This window comes from Plecotus auritus (genome assembly GCF_963455305.1).
Source record: "Plecotus auritus genome assembly, chromosome: 4".
Lineage (NCBI taxonomy): Eukaryota > Metazoa > Chordata > Mammalia > Chiroptera > Vespertilionidae > Plecotus > Plecotus auritus.
This window is the reverse complement of record NC_137775.1, coordinates 41978300-41998551: the sequence shown is the minus strand read 5'-3', so window position 1 is coordinate 41998551 and position 20252 is coordinate 41978300. Positions and strand designations below refer to the sequence as shown.

The window sequence follows — 20252 nt, the reverse complement described above, 5'->3', positions numbered from 1 at the left end:
TAATTTTGTTAACCAGTTTCACCCCAAGAAATTTTGTAAAATGGAAAGAAATAAAATAATGTCAAAATAATGATTTAAAAAGTGAATTAGAAAAGAAACATTGGTTAGTCACCTTTTTCACAATAAGCCTTGAGGGTTAGTTTTTTATGCCTGGCCTCCCCATCCCTTTTTCTAATGTATTTTATAAAATAACCTAGTTTTGATAAGTTCAGAATGAACAGATTTTTCTTTTATTTAGTTTTTTTGGTTGCTGTGTGAGTTCTGATTACTTTGAATGACTTATAAAAGTTCTATTTAGGAAAAATAAGTAATTCAGTTGATAGTTCGGCTCTGGGGTTTTATGTGGGTTTTTAAAAAAATAAGTCTTTGAGGCTACTTTATGGATTGGGTAAAATTTCCTTGGTTCCTTTTTGTAGCAGCATCTTTCTTGTGGCTGTTGAGATTTGATGATTCTTTACCCTTTTTACCTTTAAAAATGTAATTAATGGTGCTTTCCAAATGGAAAATTAAAACTGTGTTTGTAATAGAGATGGGTGTTGGGGTGCAATAGGGAGTAAATGAATGTTCTAAAATGAGAAGGACTAAGAAGGAGTAAGAAAGTTGCCTCCCACATGCCCCTGTCAAGGCCAATGCATAATGTGATAAAGCTTAAGAAAGACATGAGGAGCCCCATTTAAAAATGGCGTAGTGGAATAATTTACTTGCAGTTTTTATTTATTGCTGAAATAATATTGGTAATACAGTAATGTTTTAAAATAATCATCCAAATCCCACCATCATGAAGTTTTCTTGGCTGATATTCTAATGTGGTTGCTATCATAATACAGGCACCATGCTCTTTTCCTTTTTTTCACTTAACACTTTGGTTCCCAGTCCTTTTTCTCTTTCCATACAATTTATCTGACGATCACACTCCCATCGGTAACATCTCTCACTGATTTGCAGCTGAGGGAGGTATCAGAATCTGGGTAGGAGGTGGGGTGGCGGTGGGGGAGGGTAGAGATTCAGGTGCATTCAAGAAAGTGGGGGAAGGGAAACTGCCTGATAATAGCAGATTTGATGAAGTTAATGCTTTTCATGTCTACATCCTTTGGGATTTCCATTGAAGTGATGTACCATCACTTATTTTTTCTTTCTACGCTCTGTGGAGCTTCAGATTGTTTCTAGTTTTTTACTATTTTAAATAACGCTGCATGAACATTTTTGTGCACAAAGCAATTTATACATTTCTGCTTTATTTCCTTGGGGTAAATATTTACGAAGGGTGTCATGTTAAAGGATAGGAACACTTTTATGGCTCCTGATATATCATGAATTATTATTATTACTGTTTGTTTATGGTTTTTTGAAACACAAACATAAGTCACAGCAAATATTCAAGGGAATCACCGTTTAGGTCATTAAATTTGTTTCTTCTGTTAATGTTTGAAAGAGCCTCCCCTAAACTAACCCAAGTGTTATTGTTTCTTCTGTATGTCGGTTCACCTAGCTAAGCAATCAAATATTAAGAGAGATTTGGTTAGCACTTAGGCACTCAGCCAGGAGAGGCCTTTTGAAGAGTGTTTGATGGGCTGTGGACATGCAGGGCATGGAACAGTGATCAAAGTGCAGAGATTTATGAATCACCATAACTGTGCCTTTGCAGTACTCAGACCAGACCGGCACCATAGGAGTTTGGTCAGTCAAGGAGCGTTGTTTCCAGTGGGGGTGGAAGGGCACAGAACAGGAAGACTCCTGGCACAACCACTCTGTAGACCTGATTCTCTGGAGTGGGGTGGTCACATCAGAGCAAGGACACTAAAACTCCTGCCCTCGCCGGTTTTGCTCAGTGGCTAGAACTTTGGCCCTCGAACTGAAGGGTGGCAGGTTCAATTCCGGTCAAGGGCACATACTTCGGTTGCATGCTTGATCCCTGGCCTTGACGGGGGCATGTGGGAGGCAACTGATCGATGTGTCTCTCTCATATCGATGTTTCTCCCTTTCTGTTTCTCACCCTCCCTTCCACTCTCTTTAAAAATAAATGGAAAAAATATCCTCTGGTGAGGATTAACAAAACAAAAACCAACTAAACAAAACTAAAACTCCTGTCACCAAGGAAAGCCAGCAGTTTTCCAGTGAGGATGAGAGAAATAAATATGTCCAAAACTCTAATTAAATATATTTCTGATGATCTTTGCTTGAATTTAAAACTCAGATATATGATAAAAGCAATGTGTCTGCCCCAAAAGACCACGTATTATTAAGTCATGGGTAAAAACAGGAAAGGGATACAATGGCAGGTGCTCTGTGAAAGTTATGTGTATATTTAAAGCTTATTTTAATTCTTTGAGGAAAATGTGCTTACTATACAGTTACATACATGGTGTAATTATTATTATATATGTGTACATGTATTTTTTATTTTTCAGGATTACAGAGTTAGTCACATTGACTTATTTACTGAACGAGAAGGGCTAGGAGTCGTGAATTCCTACTTTGATGACACTGAAGAAATGCAGGGGTTTGGTGTAATGCAGAAAACTTGTTCCATGAAAGTGCATTGGGGCACGTAAGTGCTTTATTTTAAGTACAATTTCAATGAAGCTTTTTTGGTGAGTGTCATACTGGAAGGAAGACTTAAAATATTCTGTCTCTAATTTGTTGTGTTGCTAAGTAATTATTGACTAAAAGGGTTGTTGTTTTTTTAATAAGGCGCATGAAATTCTGATTTTTCTGTACAGCTCTTACAATGATTTCTTAGGGGAAAAGTAAGGGGGAAATGCATTTTCAATGTAGGGATTTCCTTATCACAGAGGAACCTGATTCATTCAAAGCTGAGTAGGAGATTTCAAAGCCTGTGCCCCTGATGTTTCAGCCGGGATAGAGGCCAACGGATAGAGGCCAACACACGTGGCACTTCCTTTCACGTTTCACACAATGCTGCCCAAAGCCCCTAGGATGTTGATTTCACAAATCACAGGAAACTGCAAGAGTCTGTTGAAGGAAATGAGAATACCTCAAACGGGGGAGAAACGAGGATAGAAAGTGCAGGCTGCAAGACTGAAGGACGGGACCTCTAAAGTGGAGTGCACAGCCTCGGGCACGTGAAACACAGCCATTGAGATGCAGCAAAAACCCAGCCCCAAACACTAAAGTTCCTTTATAGTTTATTGAAAATCTCCTTTTAAGATTTCATTTTTGTGTACGTTTTCCAATAAATTCATGATAGATTCAATGGTAATATGTAATTTATAAATATTCATGTATTCAGAGAATGTGCAAACATTTTTATTAATGGCGTCTGCATAAGACAATGCATGTGTAATGTGTCAGATGGTAAATACTACAGGAACATGAGTTATAGAGAGGGACAGTGGTAATGCTGCTTTAGATAGAGTGGTCAGGAAAGGTCTAACTAGCCAAGCAGACACCTGGAGGAAGCCAAGGGAGTCAGCCCTGGGGATAGTTGAGGGAGGAGGGGCAGGGGAGGCCTGGGCAGGAAGCACAGCCTTTGCAAAGCCCTGCTGGGCATGTTTAGGGAACAGCTGAGGCACATGTGGCAGACTAACATAAGCCAGGAAGCCCATGGGAGAGAGGCCTCATGTCATGTCAGGCCTTTTAGGCGTTGGGACGGATTTTAGATCACTTGAAGTGATGTGGGTCATCACTGATGGAGTTTGATCTAACCTGTGTCTTAGAACGGTCACTAACTGCTATATAGAAAATAAACTGTGATGAGGCGAGGGCGGAAGCAAAGAAACAAGTTAGGAGGCAGCTGCAGTTATATGGGCAAGAGGTTTTGGTGGCTTGGATGGCGCAGCAGTGCTGGTGAGAAATGATAAGATTCTGGATACATTTTGAAGGTGGAACTGACAACATCTGCCGACAGATTGTCTGTGAGGTGTGAAGGGCTGAGAAACATCCAGGGTTTGGGACCCCAGCATTTGTCGTAATCTTGAAACAGGAGCATAAGTCACATCATTTATTCCAGGGAGTCACCTTTTTAGTTCATTAAATTTGTTCCTTTTGTTAATGTTTGAAAGAGCCTCCCCTGAACTAACCCAGTGTTTTTGTTTGTTCTATACATCAATAATAGCCCAGCAATCAAATATCAATAAAGATTGGAGAAGACTTGGCGGAGCAGGCTAGGAGGGGCAGTGCAGGAGGTCAGTGTCAGACATGTGAGGTTGGACGTGCCAGCTGTTCATTGAGAGTGGAGGCCAGGCAGGAGGCGGGGTACCTGAGGCTGGAGTCCTGGGGGCAGGCTGGAGATGTAAATTTAGAGTCATCAGCGTGAAGGCATGCGCACCTTGCGCTGAGGTCGAGACCTCAGAGGGAGTGACTGTGAAGAACAGAGAAGCCATCTGAGCCTTGGCCACTTCTATATTTAGTGATTAAGAGAAGGAGGAATCTAAACCAAAGGAAAAAAAAAAAGATAAAAAGTCTTCATCTCTTGGTGCCTTTAATTTTTTCACATCAATGAGACCTAAAGTAAGAAAGTCGAGAATATCACTTTCCTTAGAGAGGAATGAAATAGGCTTTTGCCATAATATTTTAATTTCATGTCAGAAGGTTTGCTGACTCAGGCTCGGGCTATGGGGAAGCCTAATGAGCTGCACTTTAGAATAAGTTGACTTGTCTCCTCGGTGGTAGTTAGAGCCTGTCACGGCTTTCAGGGTATGACGAGCTTGCGTGGCACGGACAGCTCTTCTCTGGCTGTTCATTTCTGTTGCCTCCAGGAGAATAGAAAGCTGTCTTGGGTGTCAGTTCAAAGTTTGGGCACATTGAACTTGATTGATCAGCAGTGGGACCAGGTCATTAGCGTTTTACAGATCTGCAAGGCCAGTCCTGAGGGGCTCGGAGAATTTGCTGGTAATAGGTAGCTAAGCTCCTTTTGCTTCTGTTGTTGCTCCAGTCCCCTGAACTGCTATAAGAAAGATCTTTGCTGTGTGAGGGACTTTTAAAAATTTTCTGTAGGAGACTTATTCCAGGCCTGTTTATTCTGGATACACATACACAAAATAAGGGTATTACTTGTCATATTTTTATTTGGGAGAATGAGTGATCTCTAGATACATTTTCCTTTCCTATTCTGTTGAGTGTAATCTGTTTTAATAGCTCACTAATGCCAGCAGCCATCATCCCAGAGGTGAGGGTAGACTTCAGAGGAAGCATAAAGACCATTTGTCCTAACACCATTATTTAGCTAAGGAAGACAGGCTCAGTCATTTACTCAGTGTTACGAGAATGCAGGTGTTCTGAAATCAAGGGACATTTTAATAGCCAAATATTTTTGGTCAGTTTTATTATGAAATAATTGATCATACAGAAGAATGTATGTATGTATGTGAATTATGAAGCCTAGTAATAAAACAAACCTTTGTGTGCCCACCACCCAGCTTAGGCCCTCCCTCACCATTACTGAAACTGTGCAGCACCCTGCACAGCCCACCCTGCCCCATCCTCCTGGCCCCTCTCCACATACATAAGGTCTCTGGAATTTTTTTTCTTATACCCTTGTTTTATAGGGTAGCCCTATAGTCTCTATCCCTATAATATTTTAGTTGTGCTTGCTTTTGAGCTTCATAAAAATGTTATCAAAGTTCCCTGTAGCTTGTTCCTTTCTCTCTACATTGTTTCTAAGATTACCCATGTCAATGAGTATATCTGTATTTTATTTTTTCTTATCTATACTAATAAAAGGGTAATATGCTAATTAGACTGGACATCTTCCGGAAATCTTCCGGATGTCCTTCTGGACAAAGCCACAGTGGTAGAGGCCAAGGCAGAGGTGGTTAGGGGTGATCAGGCTGGCAGGGGAGGGCAGTTAGGGGGAGATCAGGCCGGCGGTGGGGGGCAGTTAGGGGCGATCAGGCCAGCAGGGGAGGGCAGTTAGGGGTGATCAGGCAGGCAGGCAGGTGAGCGGTAAGGAGCCAGTGGTGCTGGATTGTGAAAGGGATGTCCGACTGCCAGTTTAGGATTGGAGAGGGTGCAGGCTGGGCTGAGTGACCTCCCCCCACCCCACCGTGCACAAATTTTGTGCACTGGGCCTCTAGTTACTATATAATAGTCACTGTACTTCACCCTGCATCTCTTTACAAGGACATTCTCCTGCCTAACTATCAGGATCACATCTAAGAAAATTAGCAATATATCCATGATAATGTCTAATCTATAGCCCATAACCAAATTTTTCCAATTGTCTCAGAAATGTCTTTTATGGATTTTTTAAAAATAATCAAGATCCAATCAAAGTTCATCTAAATATACTTGGTTGTCTGTCTCTTTAAGTCCTCTTTAATCTCTTAAGTACCTCCATCTTTGTTTCCCATGCCACTGGCTTTTGTTTTGTTTTGTTAATCCTCACCTGAGGATATTTTTTCCAATGATTTTTAGAAAGAGTGGAAGGGAGGAAGGGAGGGAGGGGGAGAGAGACACACATTGATTGGTTGCCTCCTACATGCTTCATGACCTACCAGGCCGGGGATTGAGCCTACAACCCAGGTATGTGCCCCTTGACCAGGAATCGAACCCATGACACTTCGGTGCAAGGGCTGGTGCTCTAACCACTGAGCAACGCCGGCCAGGGCTTCCCTGCCGCTGACTTTTGAAGCATTTAGGTTAGTTCTCTTAGAGACTATACTGCACTCTAGATTCATCTCTATTTCCTCATGATGCCAATTAACTTGTCCTTCTGTTGCCTGAATTTTCTGTATATCAGGGGTTAGGTCTAGAGGTATGATCACATGCAGGTTGAACGGTTTAGGAAAAGTATTGCCACGTACTTGTGTTGAGCACAAAGGTGGCACGTGCTAACGAGCTTGCCATTAACCACACCAAGCTGAATTACTTGGTGAAAATGGTGCCTCCCTCACCTCTCCATTATAAAGGCACATTTTCCCCTTTGAGAGTCACAGCTCAAATTCTTTTCAATAACCTGAAAGTTGGCACATTCACATGTAATCTTTTGAATATCCAGGTTGTTTCTGTAAATAGCCAACACTCATGTGTAGCCCCGTGTGGAGAATAAGACTTGGGATCCAGCTGGAAATACTGTTTTTTATTTAATTGCAAGTGAACAAGATAAGACCAGTTTTTTAGTGTGACGTGAAGGGTATTTCCAAAAGAGTAATGACACAAGTTTATTTAAATATAACGGAACAAACGGGCATTGTTGTTACTTCAACAATATTTGTATGCATATATTTGTTAGTTGTTGTTGTTTTTTTTAAGAAGCCCATACTTTACAGTTGTTCTGTTTACTCCTAATTTAGGCAAAAGCTCATGACCTAAGTATACAGGACAATAAAAGAAACTGAAATAACTGCCTAAAGATAGTTTCCCCCTCTCCTGACGGCCTCATGAATAATGTAACTTGTTGGCATAGAATTTACGAAAAATGAATCACTATCTTGTTGGAATAGAATTAAGGAAAAATGAATCACACTCTGTAAATGAGATTTCAGATTCCAAAGTCCATCAGCATCCAGAAATGTCTGCCTGAGTTCCCCAGGCCCCTAGGACACTCACCGGGAAGCCGCTCAGAGCAGCAGCCTTTTTAGGGTGTCAGTTTGTGTTCAGTTTTAGCCAATCCCCCTTCACCCCAGATGACTTGCTTCTATAAATGTCAGGTGACTAAGTCGCATGTTTCCAGGAAAGTGAAATGGTTAGTATCAGATGAATAAATCCCCTCAGAACTCAGACTATGAAAGGAAAGACTTAAAGAACTGGGTCAGCATCATTTCAGTCTCAGAGTTACTTGTTTGAGCCATTCATTGTGTTTATGAACAATTTAACCCTTTCACTTGGGAGGAGTCAGACTCGGAGGCCCTTGGCTTGTTAGCCTAACAGCATAATTTATGGTGAACTGCCATTGTTTACTGAGGGCATGAAGTATGTGAGAGCACTGAGTTCTAAAACACGTAATGCAATGGTCAAACGTTAAGGAGGGTTGAAGGACCTCACTCTCTCAGCTTCTGTTTTCTGTGGTGTAGGGGCATGGCAGTGGTGTTTAAAAGATAAACTCTTTTTTTCCTTAAATTTTTAATTGACGTATATATAACATTTGTACTGAAAGGTGCGTGACAAATCATCAGTGTATAAGCTGAGTGAATTTTCAAAGTGTAACCAGATCAAGAAATAGAACATAACCAGTGCCCTTCTACACACCTACTCCTCATAGTCCTTTGCTCTCGCTGTAACTATTATCCTGGCTTCTAACACTAGATTCATTTTGATCCCCACATACACACCACACACAGCCTCTCCGTGTGTGTGTGTGTGTGTGTGTGTGTGTGTGTGTGTGTGTGTGTGTTGGCTAGTCTTCAGTAGGATTTTGATTGTAAATCCCTGTATAATTAGTGAGTCTAAAGAAGTTACTGATTTATCCAGGGGAATTTTAAACAATAACTATCACCAAAGAAATGTGCCCCTGGGCCAAAATTGGGAACATGAGAAAAGCAAAGGGAGAATCAGATGCAGGTGCTGGTAAGAGACTTCACGGGCAGCCACCCCCTTTTTGGTGTGTTTTTCTGGGAACATGGTGGAGTGCCCCCACTGGGACGCTGGCAAGGCTGACAAAGAGCTGGAGAGAAGTGATCACCAAGAATTCCATATTTGTTTATGAAGAGGGCATGTAACACCTGTCTTATATAGAACTCACTTCTCCAGCTGCCTCACCTTCCCAGAACCCTCCAGGGGACCAGGAAGTTGATAAGACTTTGCACCATCTTTAGGGACAGTCCTAGCAGGCATGAGTTTCTGGTTTCCTGGTTTCTAGCCCATTAGGGGAGGGTGAGGTGGCGGGTTCCCTGACGAAGGAGAAGTGACAGCTGACAAGCCTAATAAAAGGGTGTGGTATTGAAAAGCCATAAAAATCCAAGAACTCAGAAAGCTCCCCCATCCCCCTTCCCCCACGCCAGCACTGTGCTTTGTCATGCTCCTAGTGGGGATCCTGAGTCATTGTGGAGAGTCAGTTACACCCACGCCCTGGAATGAAAAAACTGCCATGAGAAAATGATTAGGAACCTGGGTCTGGGTCAGTGGGGATCAGCCCTGCGCTTGGTATTTGCAGCTGTGTGGCCCTGGGCAACGTACTTCACCTCGGCTGTAAAATGGGACAGTAGGGCTCCTTCCTCATAGCATTGTTGGAGATTAGATGAAGGTCTGAGTGGCATTCCTTATGAGCTCTAGGTGGATGTTAGCTGTTATTAGTCTTTGACGCTGTGACTGACCAGTAAGTGGGACATCCTATTATTTGGTTACAAATGAGATGTTGCCTTTTAAAACACAGCTTGAGGTTTCCTAGTCAGGGCCTCCCCCTGTAAATACACACCCAGCAACAAGAGAACTGCAGCCGACCCTCGAGCAACATGGTCTGACCACGTTGCTTAGGGATCAAATGTACTTTTGACACTTGGAAGTAATAGAGATGGTTACACTGTAAATCAATTCATAATATAAATAAATGGACAAAACAGCCAAGGAGACAAGCAAAGATTCTTAAGCAGAGGCATGTGTAACGGTTTATTCCTCGAGCCTAATGTTGCTCGGAGCGTCACCGTGCATCATGCAGATGCACCCACATTCGCTTTGGTCCTTTGCTCGTCAGGGGGCTCTGCGTACTGAAATAGATGATGCGTTGTCTCTTTCTTTCTTTCCTCTGTGCTACTTAGATGGCTGATTTATGAAGAACCAGGATTTCTGGGTGTCCCATTTGTCCTGGAGCCTGGGGAATACCCTGACTTGTCCTTCTGGAATACAGAAGTGGCCTACATTGGATCCATGCGGCCTCTGAAAATGGTAAGAGTGAAATGTAACTGTGCTTGGAGTGGGTGGTTCTTTGCCAGCCTGACACCATTGATTCACAGGATGTGACTTTGAAGCAGTGAAGCAGACTAACAAAATAGAAATAACAGAAAGGATTGTTGTAGGCGGCGGGAATGGCACCAGTTGTCTGACCGGTGGGTCAGATCAAAATTGGGTTCAGCAACCTCGGTACTTGAGGAGGGTGAGGCGCTGGTTCCCAAATTGTAAGAGAACATTTATTTGGTAAATCGCAGCAATAGAAGAAGTAATTCCTAGAAGAAATGGGCTTAGGAAACAAGTTATGGAGGTAAAGGAAGGGCCCTTGGAGCTTGGGCTTGAGAGGAAAGTGGAAAGGGAAGGGAAGGCACAGGTGTGCTCCTGAAGAAGCGTGCACTAGGGCCTCCATCCCAAGGGTTTTGAGGGTGAAGATTTTAGGGAAGGTCCTAGGGAAAGATCTTAATGGAATACTCAGTAGCCTTCCAGGGTTGTGGTCTCCGCTGATTGATTGGCCTGCACCAGAGCAGGGCGTCATTTTTCAATGCAGCTGGTCCTGACGTCAGCCGTGGCTGGTTTTGTTGTTTATCTGGGCCTGGAGCTGAAATACAACTGAGACATAGATGCTGTCTCTAGGGAGGAAAGGTCAGGGGGTTAAAACCTCACGACCGACGATATGCTAGGGGAAGAAAGGTCACCCTGCCATTGATTGTCCTTTGCTAGGCATCCCGGGCTTTCCACCCTGGTGACCTTCTGTACTGGCCCATGGTCCTTGCTCTGCTCACGTCTGTCTAACTGCCTACAGCAGGATAACTTGCTAGATGCTTTAGGTGAAAAAATGTGGAGCCGCCCTGGTCCTCTGCCCTCAGGCATTCTCAGCCCGGCAGAGCCCCAGGTGTGTGCACGGGGCTTCAGCACAGGGCAGGCTTAGGAAGTAAAGAAAATGGACACAATTGAACCTTTCTGGAAAAACAGGAGACAGGACAGATAAACTCCAACTTGTTGGTGATGTGACCGGGAAGGGGATACTTGGGAGGATAAATCGAGCTGCGTCTTAGATGGCTGATTTTAGATGGGGATGTCAGAGAAGGCCCGCAGGAGCTGGGGCGGGGCTGGGCTTGCTAGAGTGACAGGAGGCGGGGCTGGGCGGCAGCTCTGGGGGCACTGGCGCTGGATGTCTAAGTGAATGTTGTCTTCCCAAGTATTCGCCATAGAGAGGGCCTGTGCTTGCTCTGCCTCCGCTCCCCCCGCCCCCCCGCCCCCGCCCCGCCCCGCCCCCGCAGTGTTGTGCCCTGTTGTCTGGTTCCTGGGCTGGACTCTAAGCCTTGGGAGGATCCAGGCTGCGACTGTCTTGTCCCCGTGCTGAGCAGTGCGTGCCACGGTGTGGTGGGTGCTCCCTGAATCTGCCGGGCACCAGAGAGGCTCTCCTTACAGACGTGGTTTTTAAATTCCACTTTGCGGTTGTCTTCCGAGTCAGTTTGAAATAAATGAGAACTTCAGGAAGACAACTTTTTCATCTTAATCTCACCCCTCCTGCCAGAGCTTGTGGTTATATACCTTGTGTGTTTGCTGGTTTTATTGTAAGTGATTTGGGGCTTTTTTCTAAAACTAAATCCACTCTCAAAGAACAAACTTTTGTTAGTTGTGTGAATGTATCAGAGAATTGCCCCTAATTTACAAGGCAGTTTTTAGTGGTAATTTATAAAACTGAGGTTGATGGCATTCGAATTGGATTACTTTTGAAAAGGGTACTTGGTTGTATAAGCTGTAGTTTGTTGACAAAATCAAGCACATTCCTTTATAATTACAGGTCATTTGGTACATTTGAGCATCATAGGCTGTGCTTTTTATTTATTTATTTAAAGCTATTAAATATGTATTGGTGAAAAATATCCTGACTTTCCCACTGCTGATTTGAACTTTACCCTGTTTAATATTCCTGTATAATCCCTCTCCTGTGGTTTATTTTTAGTGAATTTTAAAGAATTTAAGAAGTTTTTAATAATGAAAGTATAACAACCCCCATAGGCCCTAACAGTTTAATTATTTCAAGAGTCCTCCAGATCATATTGTGAGCTTGTATGAACTTCAACAGTTTTGTAAGTCATGGGTTGCAAAATCAAATGCCTCTGGGAGCAGGGCAGCAAATAGACAGGAGTGAGGCTGGCTGGGAGTGGACCGAGGGAGGGTGGAGAGAGGCAGACCGGAGCCTGAGTCCCAGCTAGAGGATGAGCACAGCGTAGGGTTAGTAAGTTCGGGAGGTGAAGTTTGCTGCCTATGAGAATTTGGGTCCAGAGATGTCAGATCTTAGGACTGTTTCTTAAGAGAAGTGAGAAATACGCATTGTTAAAAAATTGATTTCAGAGAGAGAAAGGGAGAGAGAGAAACATCAGTGATGATAGAGAATCACTGATCGGCTGCCGCCTGCACACGCCCCCTCCCCCCCCACCCCACTGGGGATCGAGCCTGCAACCTGGGCACATGCCCTGATAGGGAATGGAACCTCCTGGTTCATAGGTAGATGATGCTCAACCACTGAACCACACTGGCTGGGCTGCATTTTTTTTTTTTTTAAGAAATTTACTGAGTTAACAAGAAAACAACTAAAAGTTACTGAATCAGAAAACACAGCTGACATGTAGATGCAGCTTACAGGCCAGTCTGTGAGCCTCTGCCCCAGACCAGCTTCCTCATGTCTTCATCTGAGTTCTTGGGAATTTTAGAGCTGTCTCAACATAAATTTAAAGAAACTGGAATGTTCCCTCACTGCGAGGTTTGATGGTGTAAACTGACATGTGTAATATAAAAAGATAATGTATCACTGAAAAGCCATTTTCCTCACTCACTGTGTTATTTTCTTTTCAGGGTGGTCGTAAAGTTGAATTCCCTATAGATCCAAAGGTAAAACTATATATATTTTAAATTTTATTTCCACTCTGTCTTTATGAAGAGAACACTTGTGTGATTTTACAGTTCAACCTGCATGAAACATAACTGCAGCCCAAGGAAGTTATCCCAACTTCCACATGCCATCCTTCAGGCAGGGAGGTGCTGCTGATGGCTCTAGCCGTCGCTAACAGCACGTGCCTCCATGGCTCAAAGGTTCATTGTTGTATCACATTTATATTTTGTAGTTGTATTTACTAATTGTAGGGCCTGTGGCTGCTTGCCAGTTAGTTAGGAAAAAGCTTTCAAGACAAGTTCTACCAACTCCAAAGGGCTCTTTCTGCTTCCCACATCTATGACATAGTTTGATCTCTAGTTTGTTTCCTTTTTGTAATATTTATTGACTTTCAGAGGGAGAGAGAGGAAGGAGAGAGCGAAACATTGATCAACTGCCTCCTGTACATACACACACACCTTCCATCGGGGATCCAACCCACAAGCCAGGCATGTGCCCTGACCAGGAATCAAACCGGCAACCTTTCGGTGCACAGGACAACACCCAACCAACTGAGCCACACCGGCCAGGGCCAGTTTGTTTCATTTTAAAAACAACTTAGAACCTTCTGGTTCTTTAGTTTGCCCTAAGTGAAATTCTAAAGATCAGATCTAGACATTGACACAAGACCCAATTATTTATAAACTGTCTTTTGAACCTTAGCTTTGGGCTATACCCCAGCTGGAAAAAAATTCTGATTTTTAAAATTATAAGATACTGTTATTTAATTAATTTTTTAAAATATGAGAAATTTTAATTTGTGTTCCAGGACTTTGTGTTGTTAAATGACTGATTTAACATTTAGCTGTTGAGATAGTTACCGTCTTACAAATGACTGGTATACCTCATTTCTGTTACAGGTAGTTCTTTATGAAAAGCCTTTCTTTGAGGGAAAACGGATGGAACTGGAAACAGAAATGTATAATTTTATCATGGAAGGAGGCGAAGCAGAAGAAACGGATGGAGAGGCCAGTTTGCCGTTGACATCGGTGGGGTCCATGAAAGTTCTCAGGGGCATGTAAGTAGAGAGGCACCACCGTGAGGATTTCCTTTTCCTCTTTAATCAAGTAATAAACACGCACGCCCCGCCCCAAAAAACATTCCAGATGGTATGGTAGGGAGAATTTCAAATGTGTTCTCAGCCAGTTGTGACCTGAATTTATTTTTAAAATATATTTTATTGATATTTTACAGAGAGGAAGGGAGAGGGATAGAGAGCTAGAAACATCGATGAGAGAGAAACATCGATCAGCTGCCTCCTGCACACTCCCCACTGGGGATATGCCTGCAACCAAGGTACATGCCCTTGACCGGAATCGAACCCGGGACCCTTCAGTCCGCAGGCCGACACTCTATCCACTGAGCCAAACCGGTTTCGGCATTTGTGACCTGAATTTGATAGCAGCAGTTTGAGAGGCTGTTTGGGGTCAGTCAGCTGAGCAAGGCTAGTATATTGGCCCATCCAGACTGACCAGATCTGCAATCTTGTTTATTAATGTCATGCTCCAAACTCTGGAACTGTTGATTTGCTTTTCATTTTTTATGATCATATTTTGTACTTTCTAGATCTTAGATATTTCTTTTGGAAGTACACTGCATGTGGTCTTGTAAATAGCCAATAACATATAATATTTTAATTGCTATTTGAAGAAAGTTTATCCAGTTTTATTTGCTGATGTCCTTTTGAGTCAGTTCTTGTTAAACACACACACACACACACACACGTGTGCACACCCCTATCTCCTCCTTTACAGAACATTGATGTATGTTTCTTAGATTGTTTTCTTAGGGCCATTCTGTCAGTCGCTTAAATTTTAGAGAAGAATTCCCATAATCATAATGACTGAGCCCATCTGGAGCTTTATTTATTTATTTATTTTTTGTTAATCCTTGTGCAAGGATATTTTTCTATTTATTTTTAGAGGGTGGAAGGGAGAGGGAGGGACACAGAGAGAGAAACATCCATATGAGAGAAACACATTGAATGCTTGCCTCCTGGACCCGCCCCGACCGGGGCCAGGGATCAAACCTGCAATCCAGACACGTGTCCTTGACCAGAATCAACCCAGGACCTTCAGTCCATGGGCTGATGCTCTAAACACAGAGCCAAACCAGCGAGGGCCATTTGTAGCTTTAAAATTATTTGTATTTGTCAATGAAACTGATATATACAATGGAAACATTTTAACAATCCTAAGAATTTCTACTTCATTTTTTTTTTCTGTTGCAGTTGGGTTGCTTATGAAAAGTCTGGATTTACAGGTCATCAGTACTTGCTTGAAGAAGGAGAATACAAGGACTGGAAAGATTGGGGAGGTTACGATGGAGAACTTCAGTCTTTACGACCTATATTAGGTGTAAGTCAAAAGTTAATGGCTAATACTTGGTGTTTTAGGATAATACACCAAATGGCTAACCTTTGAATTTTGATTTTTTTTCTCAATAGGATTTTTCAAATGCTCACATGATAATGTACAGTGAAAAAAACTTTGGATCCAAAGGTTCCAGTATTGATGTGTTGGGAATTGTTGCTAATTTAATGGAGACCGGATATGGAGTGAAGACACAGTCTATTAATGTACTGAGTGGAGTGTAAGTGAAATAGCCCAACCTGGATTTAAACATGGGTTTCACGTTGGTCTGTGTTAAATTTATACCTTCTCTGACACAGAGAATTAAAGTAAATATTAAATCAGGCCTTTAATACCTACTTCCACTATATTTTCATAATTGCTTTTTAAAATCTTTCTCATTTCATTTTTTCATGTGTAATAGAATATTGGAGTAGGCTTTGGGGTTTAAGATAGAAATCCACAGATCCTCTTCCCTTGTCATTCTGCATGGAGAAACCTCATGAATTTCTTAAGACGGGAATCAAATAATAACAGTGATTTAACATGAGAGACCTGAGGTTGGGACAGAGTCCCATTCCATTTTCCTGTGGCCCCACACCTACCCCATTATATTTGTCCACTATTATTTTGACATAAAACTAATTGTTTCAATGTCCCTGGAGTTAGCAATTGAATGCTTTAATAATGCCAAACTAAGTTTTTATTGAAAGATGATGTCAAGACACTTTGGGATGCAAGTAACTGCAAGCCAACCTGGGTTGGTGTAAGTGATGGGAATGGAACTCACTGGCCTACATAACTGAAATGTCCTGCTGAAGGTTTGCTTTGGTCATGGCTGGATGCAGGGGCTCAGACACCGTCATCAGGACGACGTGGTCTCTCTCTGTCTCTCTTGGAATCTTCTCTGTATTGGCTTCGCCTTAGGCAGGCCCTTCCCTCCGCTGGCCCGTGGCAGCACCCTCTAGCTTTTGTTCTTCCATCTCATTACCTCCAGTGAAAAGAGCTTCTCTTTCCCACGAAAGTTCCAGGTGTGACTGATTCTGTGGGCTTGAGTCCTGTGAACCTGCCTCAGTCTGTCACTGTACCTGGGGAGATGGCTGTGGCTGTGTTATGTGCCCATCGTTGGAGCTGAGATGTAGTTTCACTCCCCTAGGAACCACTTACATATGATTGCTGTGAGCAGTTCCCGAACATCAGAAAGAATGGGCACAGATACTAGATGGGGACAGGGGGAGGAAGGTGTCTGTTAAAAGGAATTCTTCCGTTATTCTTATGAACCAGGCTGATGTCAGTTATAATTCGTTATGAGTGAGAGTATTCTTAAATGGTTATATGAAATCATTTGACATTGGTTCTGCTGAAAGTGCTTGATGTCCATTTTTTTATGTCATGAGTAGTAAAAGGCCATTTGAATCATTCTAACCTCAACTACATTGCACTTCATGGGGCCTTCCACAAGATCCCTGGATATCTGAGATGTGTCTCAGTGTGGTGTGCTGTCCCTGTGAGTCATGTCCACCAAATTCTTGTGTAGGCTGTTGCTTGTAGCTCTATCTTGGCAGAATGACACCAGGGGCTTCTGGGGCTTCCATTCTTAACAGGAAATACGTTCTACTGGTTCCTGTTCTGGAGCCCTAACATTTTAGAATCTGCCATAGGTAAAAGGAATGGATGGCAGAAGTCATCTGAAATACCGCGGTGGCAATATTTAAAGGCTGTCTTTGAAGGTATTTAGAAGGGAAAGACAGTGGCTAGGTCCAGGTGGCAGCTGTACATTTTGATACTCAGCAGGTGTATTGGTTCAATTAGTCAGAGCCCAGTCATGCAGCCTAGAAGCGGAAGCCCGACCAGGCTGGGCAGAATTCCCCTGGGGCATTTGTGTAGATTCTGCCGTTGGCGCAGATAAGAATTTCTGTACCTCTGCCAGTCTTTTTTTTTAACCAGCCCTTGTTTATTTGAAATCACTTTTCTTTATGAAATGTTTTTTCTATTTTTAGTCATTTCTAGTAGCATTTCCTGGCGCAGGCTCTTGTTCTGGGTGTAGCAGTTGAGGTTTAGTATTGAAGAGAGGCATGCGTACCCACACCACTTCCTTTCAAATTGTGTGGCTGTGGGAAGGGCCAGCTGCTTCCTCATATTTCATTGGTTGTTTGACAAATATTTATTGAGGTCTATTATGTGCACAGCATTATATTATGTCCTCAAAGAAGTTACAGTATTTATATAAAACATAATTATTGCTACAAAAGACATGGGGATTAAGTGCTTTGAGAATCCACATCAGAGGGATTAATTTCCAGTTTGAACTCAGGGACGACTTTAGAGGCCCTAGCACTGGAGTTGGGGCTCGTGGGGCGGGAAGGTGGAGCTGTGCCAAGATCTGAGGATGGAAGACGAACCTACTCACATTTAATGGTTTCAAAGAAAAGTTGTCTTAATGACTTTATTCTTATTGGTAAATAAGCATTTTAATTTGGCTCTTTATTTCCTAGTATGGAACTCAAAGTCAGAAAAAAACTTTTTTGAGAGTCTTGCTCTGTGAGTCTTTAAGTTGGGCCCTTTACATAGCACATTCGGAATCTGTTTTAAGTACGAAGTGTATGGCCTGAAAGGAAACTTTATAGGGCAAGTGGCAGTTCGGGTCAGGAAGCGAAGACAACTGGTAAGCCTCAGGAGACTCAATCATGGCCACTAAGTGATGGTGTCACCTTGGACAAGTCACTTCCCATTCAGAACAAACACCGACAAATAATTCCATGAGATGCTTGTTATTCATCAGTTAGCTTTGGAGGGCAAGGATTTTGTCTTTCATCTTTGCATACCTCGTGCCAATCTAGTTTCTGGCTTATGGTAAGTGGCTAATGTTTGTTGAATGAATAAGTGAATTAACTTTTAATAAATGAGTGAGATGTGAAAGCATTCTGGAAAGTTCTTAGTATGCATACAGGCATATAGGTATTAGTCCTTTGAGCTGTAAGAGGATCAGGAGGGCAATGAATTAACTGAGGGGCAGATATTTGAATGTAACAGAATTGAAAAACTTTCTTTCTCTCAAAGGCTTTTATCTTTGGGTAGGAAATAGCATCCAAGCAGTGGTTTTGTTGATTTCCCTCTCTGAGTGGAGATCACTTAAAAGATAAAGGAAAACATTCCAAAGGGGTTTGTCTTTAGTATTTCTGAGCATTTGATCAATTTTGCTTATTACATAGTTGTGTCATGTTGGAAATCTGGTTTAAAACAATTTTTGTTACTAGTTGGCTTTTTTGGTGTTTATTTCTTCTGTCAACTTTTCTCCCCAGTGTGGTTTGTAGTGTAGAGACATAGCTTCCTGTAATAGCAGTGGGCTTACAGTTGTTTGTATGAAAAATAATACAATCTATCATAATAAAAGCATAATATGCTAATTAGACGGGACATCCTTCCGGACGACCTTCTGGATGAAGCCAGGGCTGCGAGAGAAGCCTGGGTCCCGGGTGCCTACCAGCGGCCAGAGGGAAGCCGGTGCTGGCAGCCAGGGGAAGTAGGCCTACTCTTGCATGAATTTCGTGCATCGGGCCTCTAGTAATTAATAATAGTACAAGAATAAACTTTGCTTCGTATACTGACAACTGTAGACCTATTTCCCCCCCACCCAATATACTTTTGGAAAGAAAATTTAATGTTGATAACAAAAAGAAGTCATATTTGCCTACTAAAAGAACTTTGGCAGCTACTTCTTGAAAGTCTTGTTTCCTTAGGATAGAATTAGAAATATAGACATATCCTCATTGGCACTTTCTCAAGGCAGAGGCTTGGATAAGTTTGAGAACACCCAAAAGGGTCACACAAAGATACTCATTCACTTGCCACTTTGATTTCTAATCCAGACAAATCTATCTGCTCTTAAAAGATTAATGGAGAATCAGGAAAATTATTAAGGTTGCTGATTGGTGAAACAAATGAAAGTTTCGGTATGATACAGTTACTCAGAGGTGTGTGATAAGTTTTATTATATATGTAAACTATGAACTATGACTAACCAGTGTTTTTGTCTCTTTAGATGGGTAGCCTATGAAAATCCCGACTTCACAGGAGAACAGTATATACTGGATAAAGGCTTTTATACCAGTTTTGAGGACTGGGGAGGAAAAAATTGTAAGATCTCTTCTGTTCAACCCATATGTCTGGTAAGAAGTTCTATTTTTTTATGAGAACACTCAACTGAAATTTGCATTTCCTTAATGTGTGCTTCTGGTTCATGTATACTTAACACTATAGAAGCAATGCCGATATTATTTTTAACAGTAATTGCTAATCTGGAATAAAAATGTATTTTAAGATGTCTGCTCTACTTATTTCCTTCTCCCTTCTCTTCAAAACACTTTAGGATTCTTTCAGTGGGCCAAGGAGACGAAATCAGGTAACTTAAAAAAGTATTCTATCTTTATAATTAGGGGCCATCCATTGAAAAGTTGAACATACATGTAAAATTTCAGACATTTGGGACATTTTGTTAGTTTTAACAATTTTTGTGCCTGAAAGTATAACTATTTTTAAATTAGATTTAATTTTTAATGCTTGATAGCATTGACACATATCTATATACTTATAAAATGGTCTCATTATGTAATGTTAAATTTCATTTATTTTTAAATTTATCTTTATTGTTGAAAGTATGACAGATGTCCCCTTTTTTTCCCCATTGACCCCCTCTACCCTACCTCAGCCCCCCTAAATTTTTATATCATTATATTGAATAAGAGTTTACATGAATATACTAAAATATTTCAAACAATACATATAGTTATTGTGATAAACAGTACGAGTTTTCATATTTGCTGTGTCTGCATTAGACAAACATTTTATATGGTCTCTTTAACATGGTCTCTCACTGAAGCCATTACACTTGTTATTTGGGCTTTTTAATGGAAGTGTTCAGACAGCCTTAATTACAGAGGCACAAACACCACTGTAGCCTCCTTTACTGGCATACACGAGATTCTAGTAAGTCAGCAAGTATCTTCCATTGAGAGGGAAGAAAACTATAGTGTTTCCAAAATACAGTTTCTTGTTAATGTTAGAACTGACGAACAATTACTTTTAGCCACAATAAAGCTTTAAAATGCCTCCCGGCTTGTTAGGACAGGGTGCGCTATAGAAAGCTGCCTCTGTTGTTGGATTGTCCTTTGATGTCTCTG

At 41.9% G+C, this 20252-nt stretch overlaps 1 protein-coding gene across 1 annotated transcript in view; it reads left to right on the top strand.

Moving 5' to 3' along the window:
- The window catches only part of CRYBG1 (crystallin beta-gamma domain containing 1), a 51018-nt gene that overhangs the window by 16187 nt on the left and 14579 nt on the right, over positions 1-20252 (top strand). Inside the window, exons 6-13 of the mRNA XM_080664263.1 lie at positions 2409-2548; positions 9654-9780; positions 12646-12681; positions 13582-13739; positions 14952-15078; positions 15168-15313; positions 19115-19241; positions 19442-19474. Of these exons, the coding sequence (XP_080520389.1) occupies positions 2409-2548; positions 9654-9780; positions 12646-12681; positions 13582-13739; positions 14952-15078; positions 15168-15313; positions 19115-19241; positions 19442-19474 (894 nt within the window). The remainder of the gene's footprint in view (positions 1-2408; positions 2549-9653; positions 9781-12645; positions 12682-13581; positions 13740-14951; positions 15079-15167; positions 15314-19114; positions 19242-19441; positions 19475-20252) is intronic.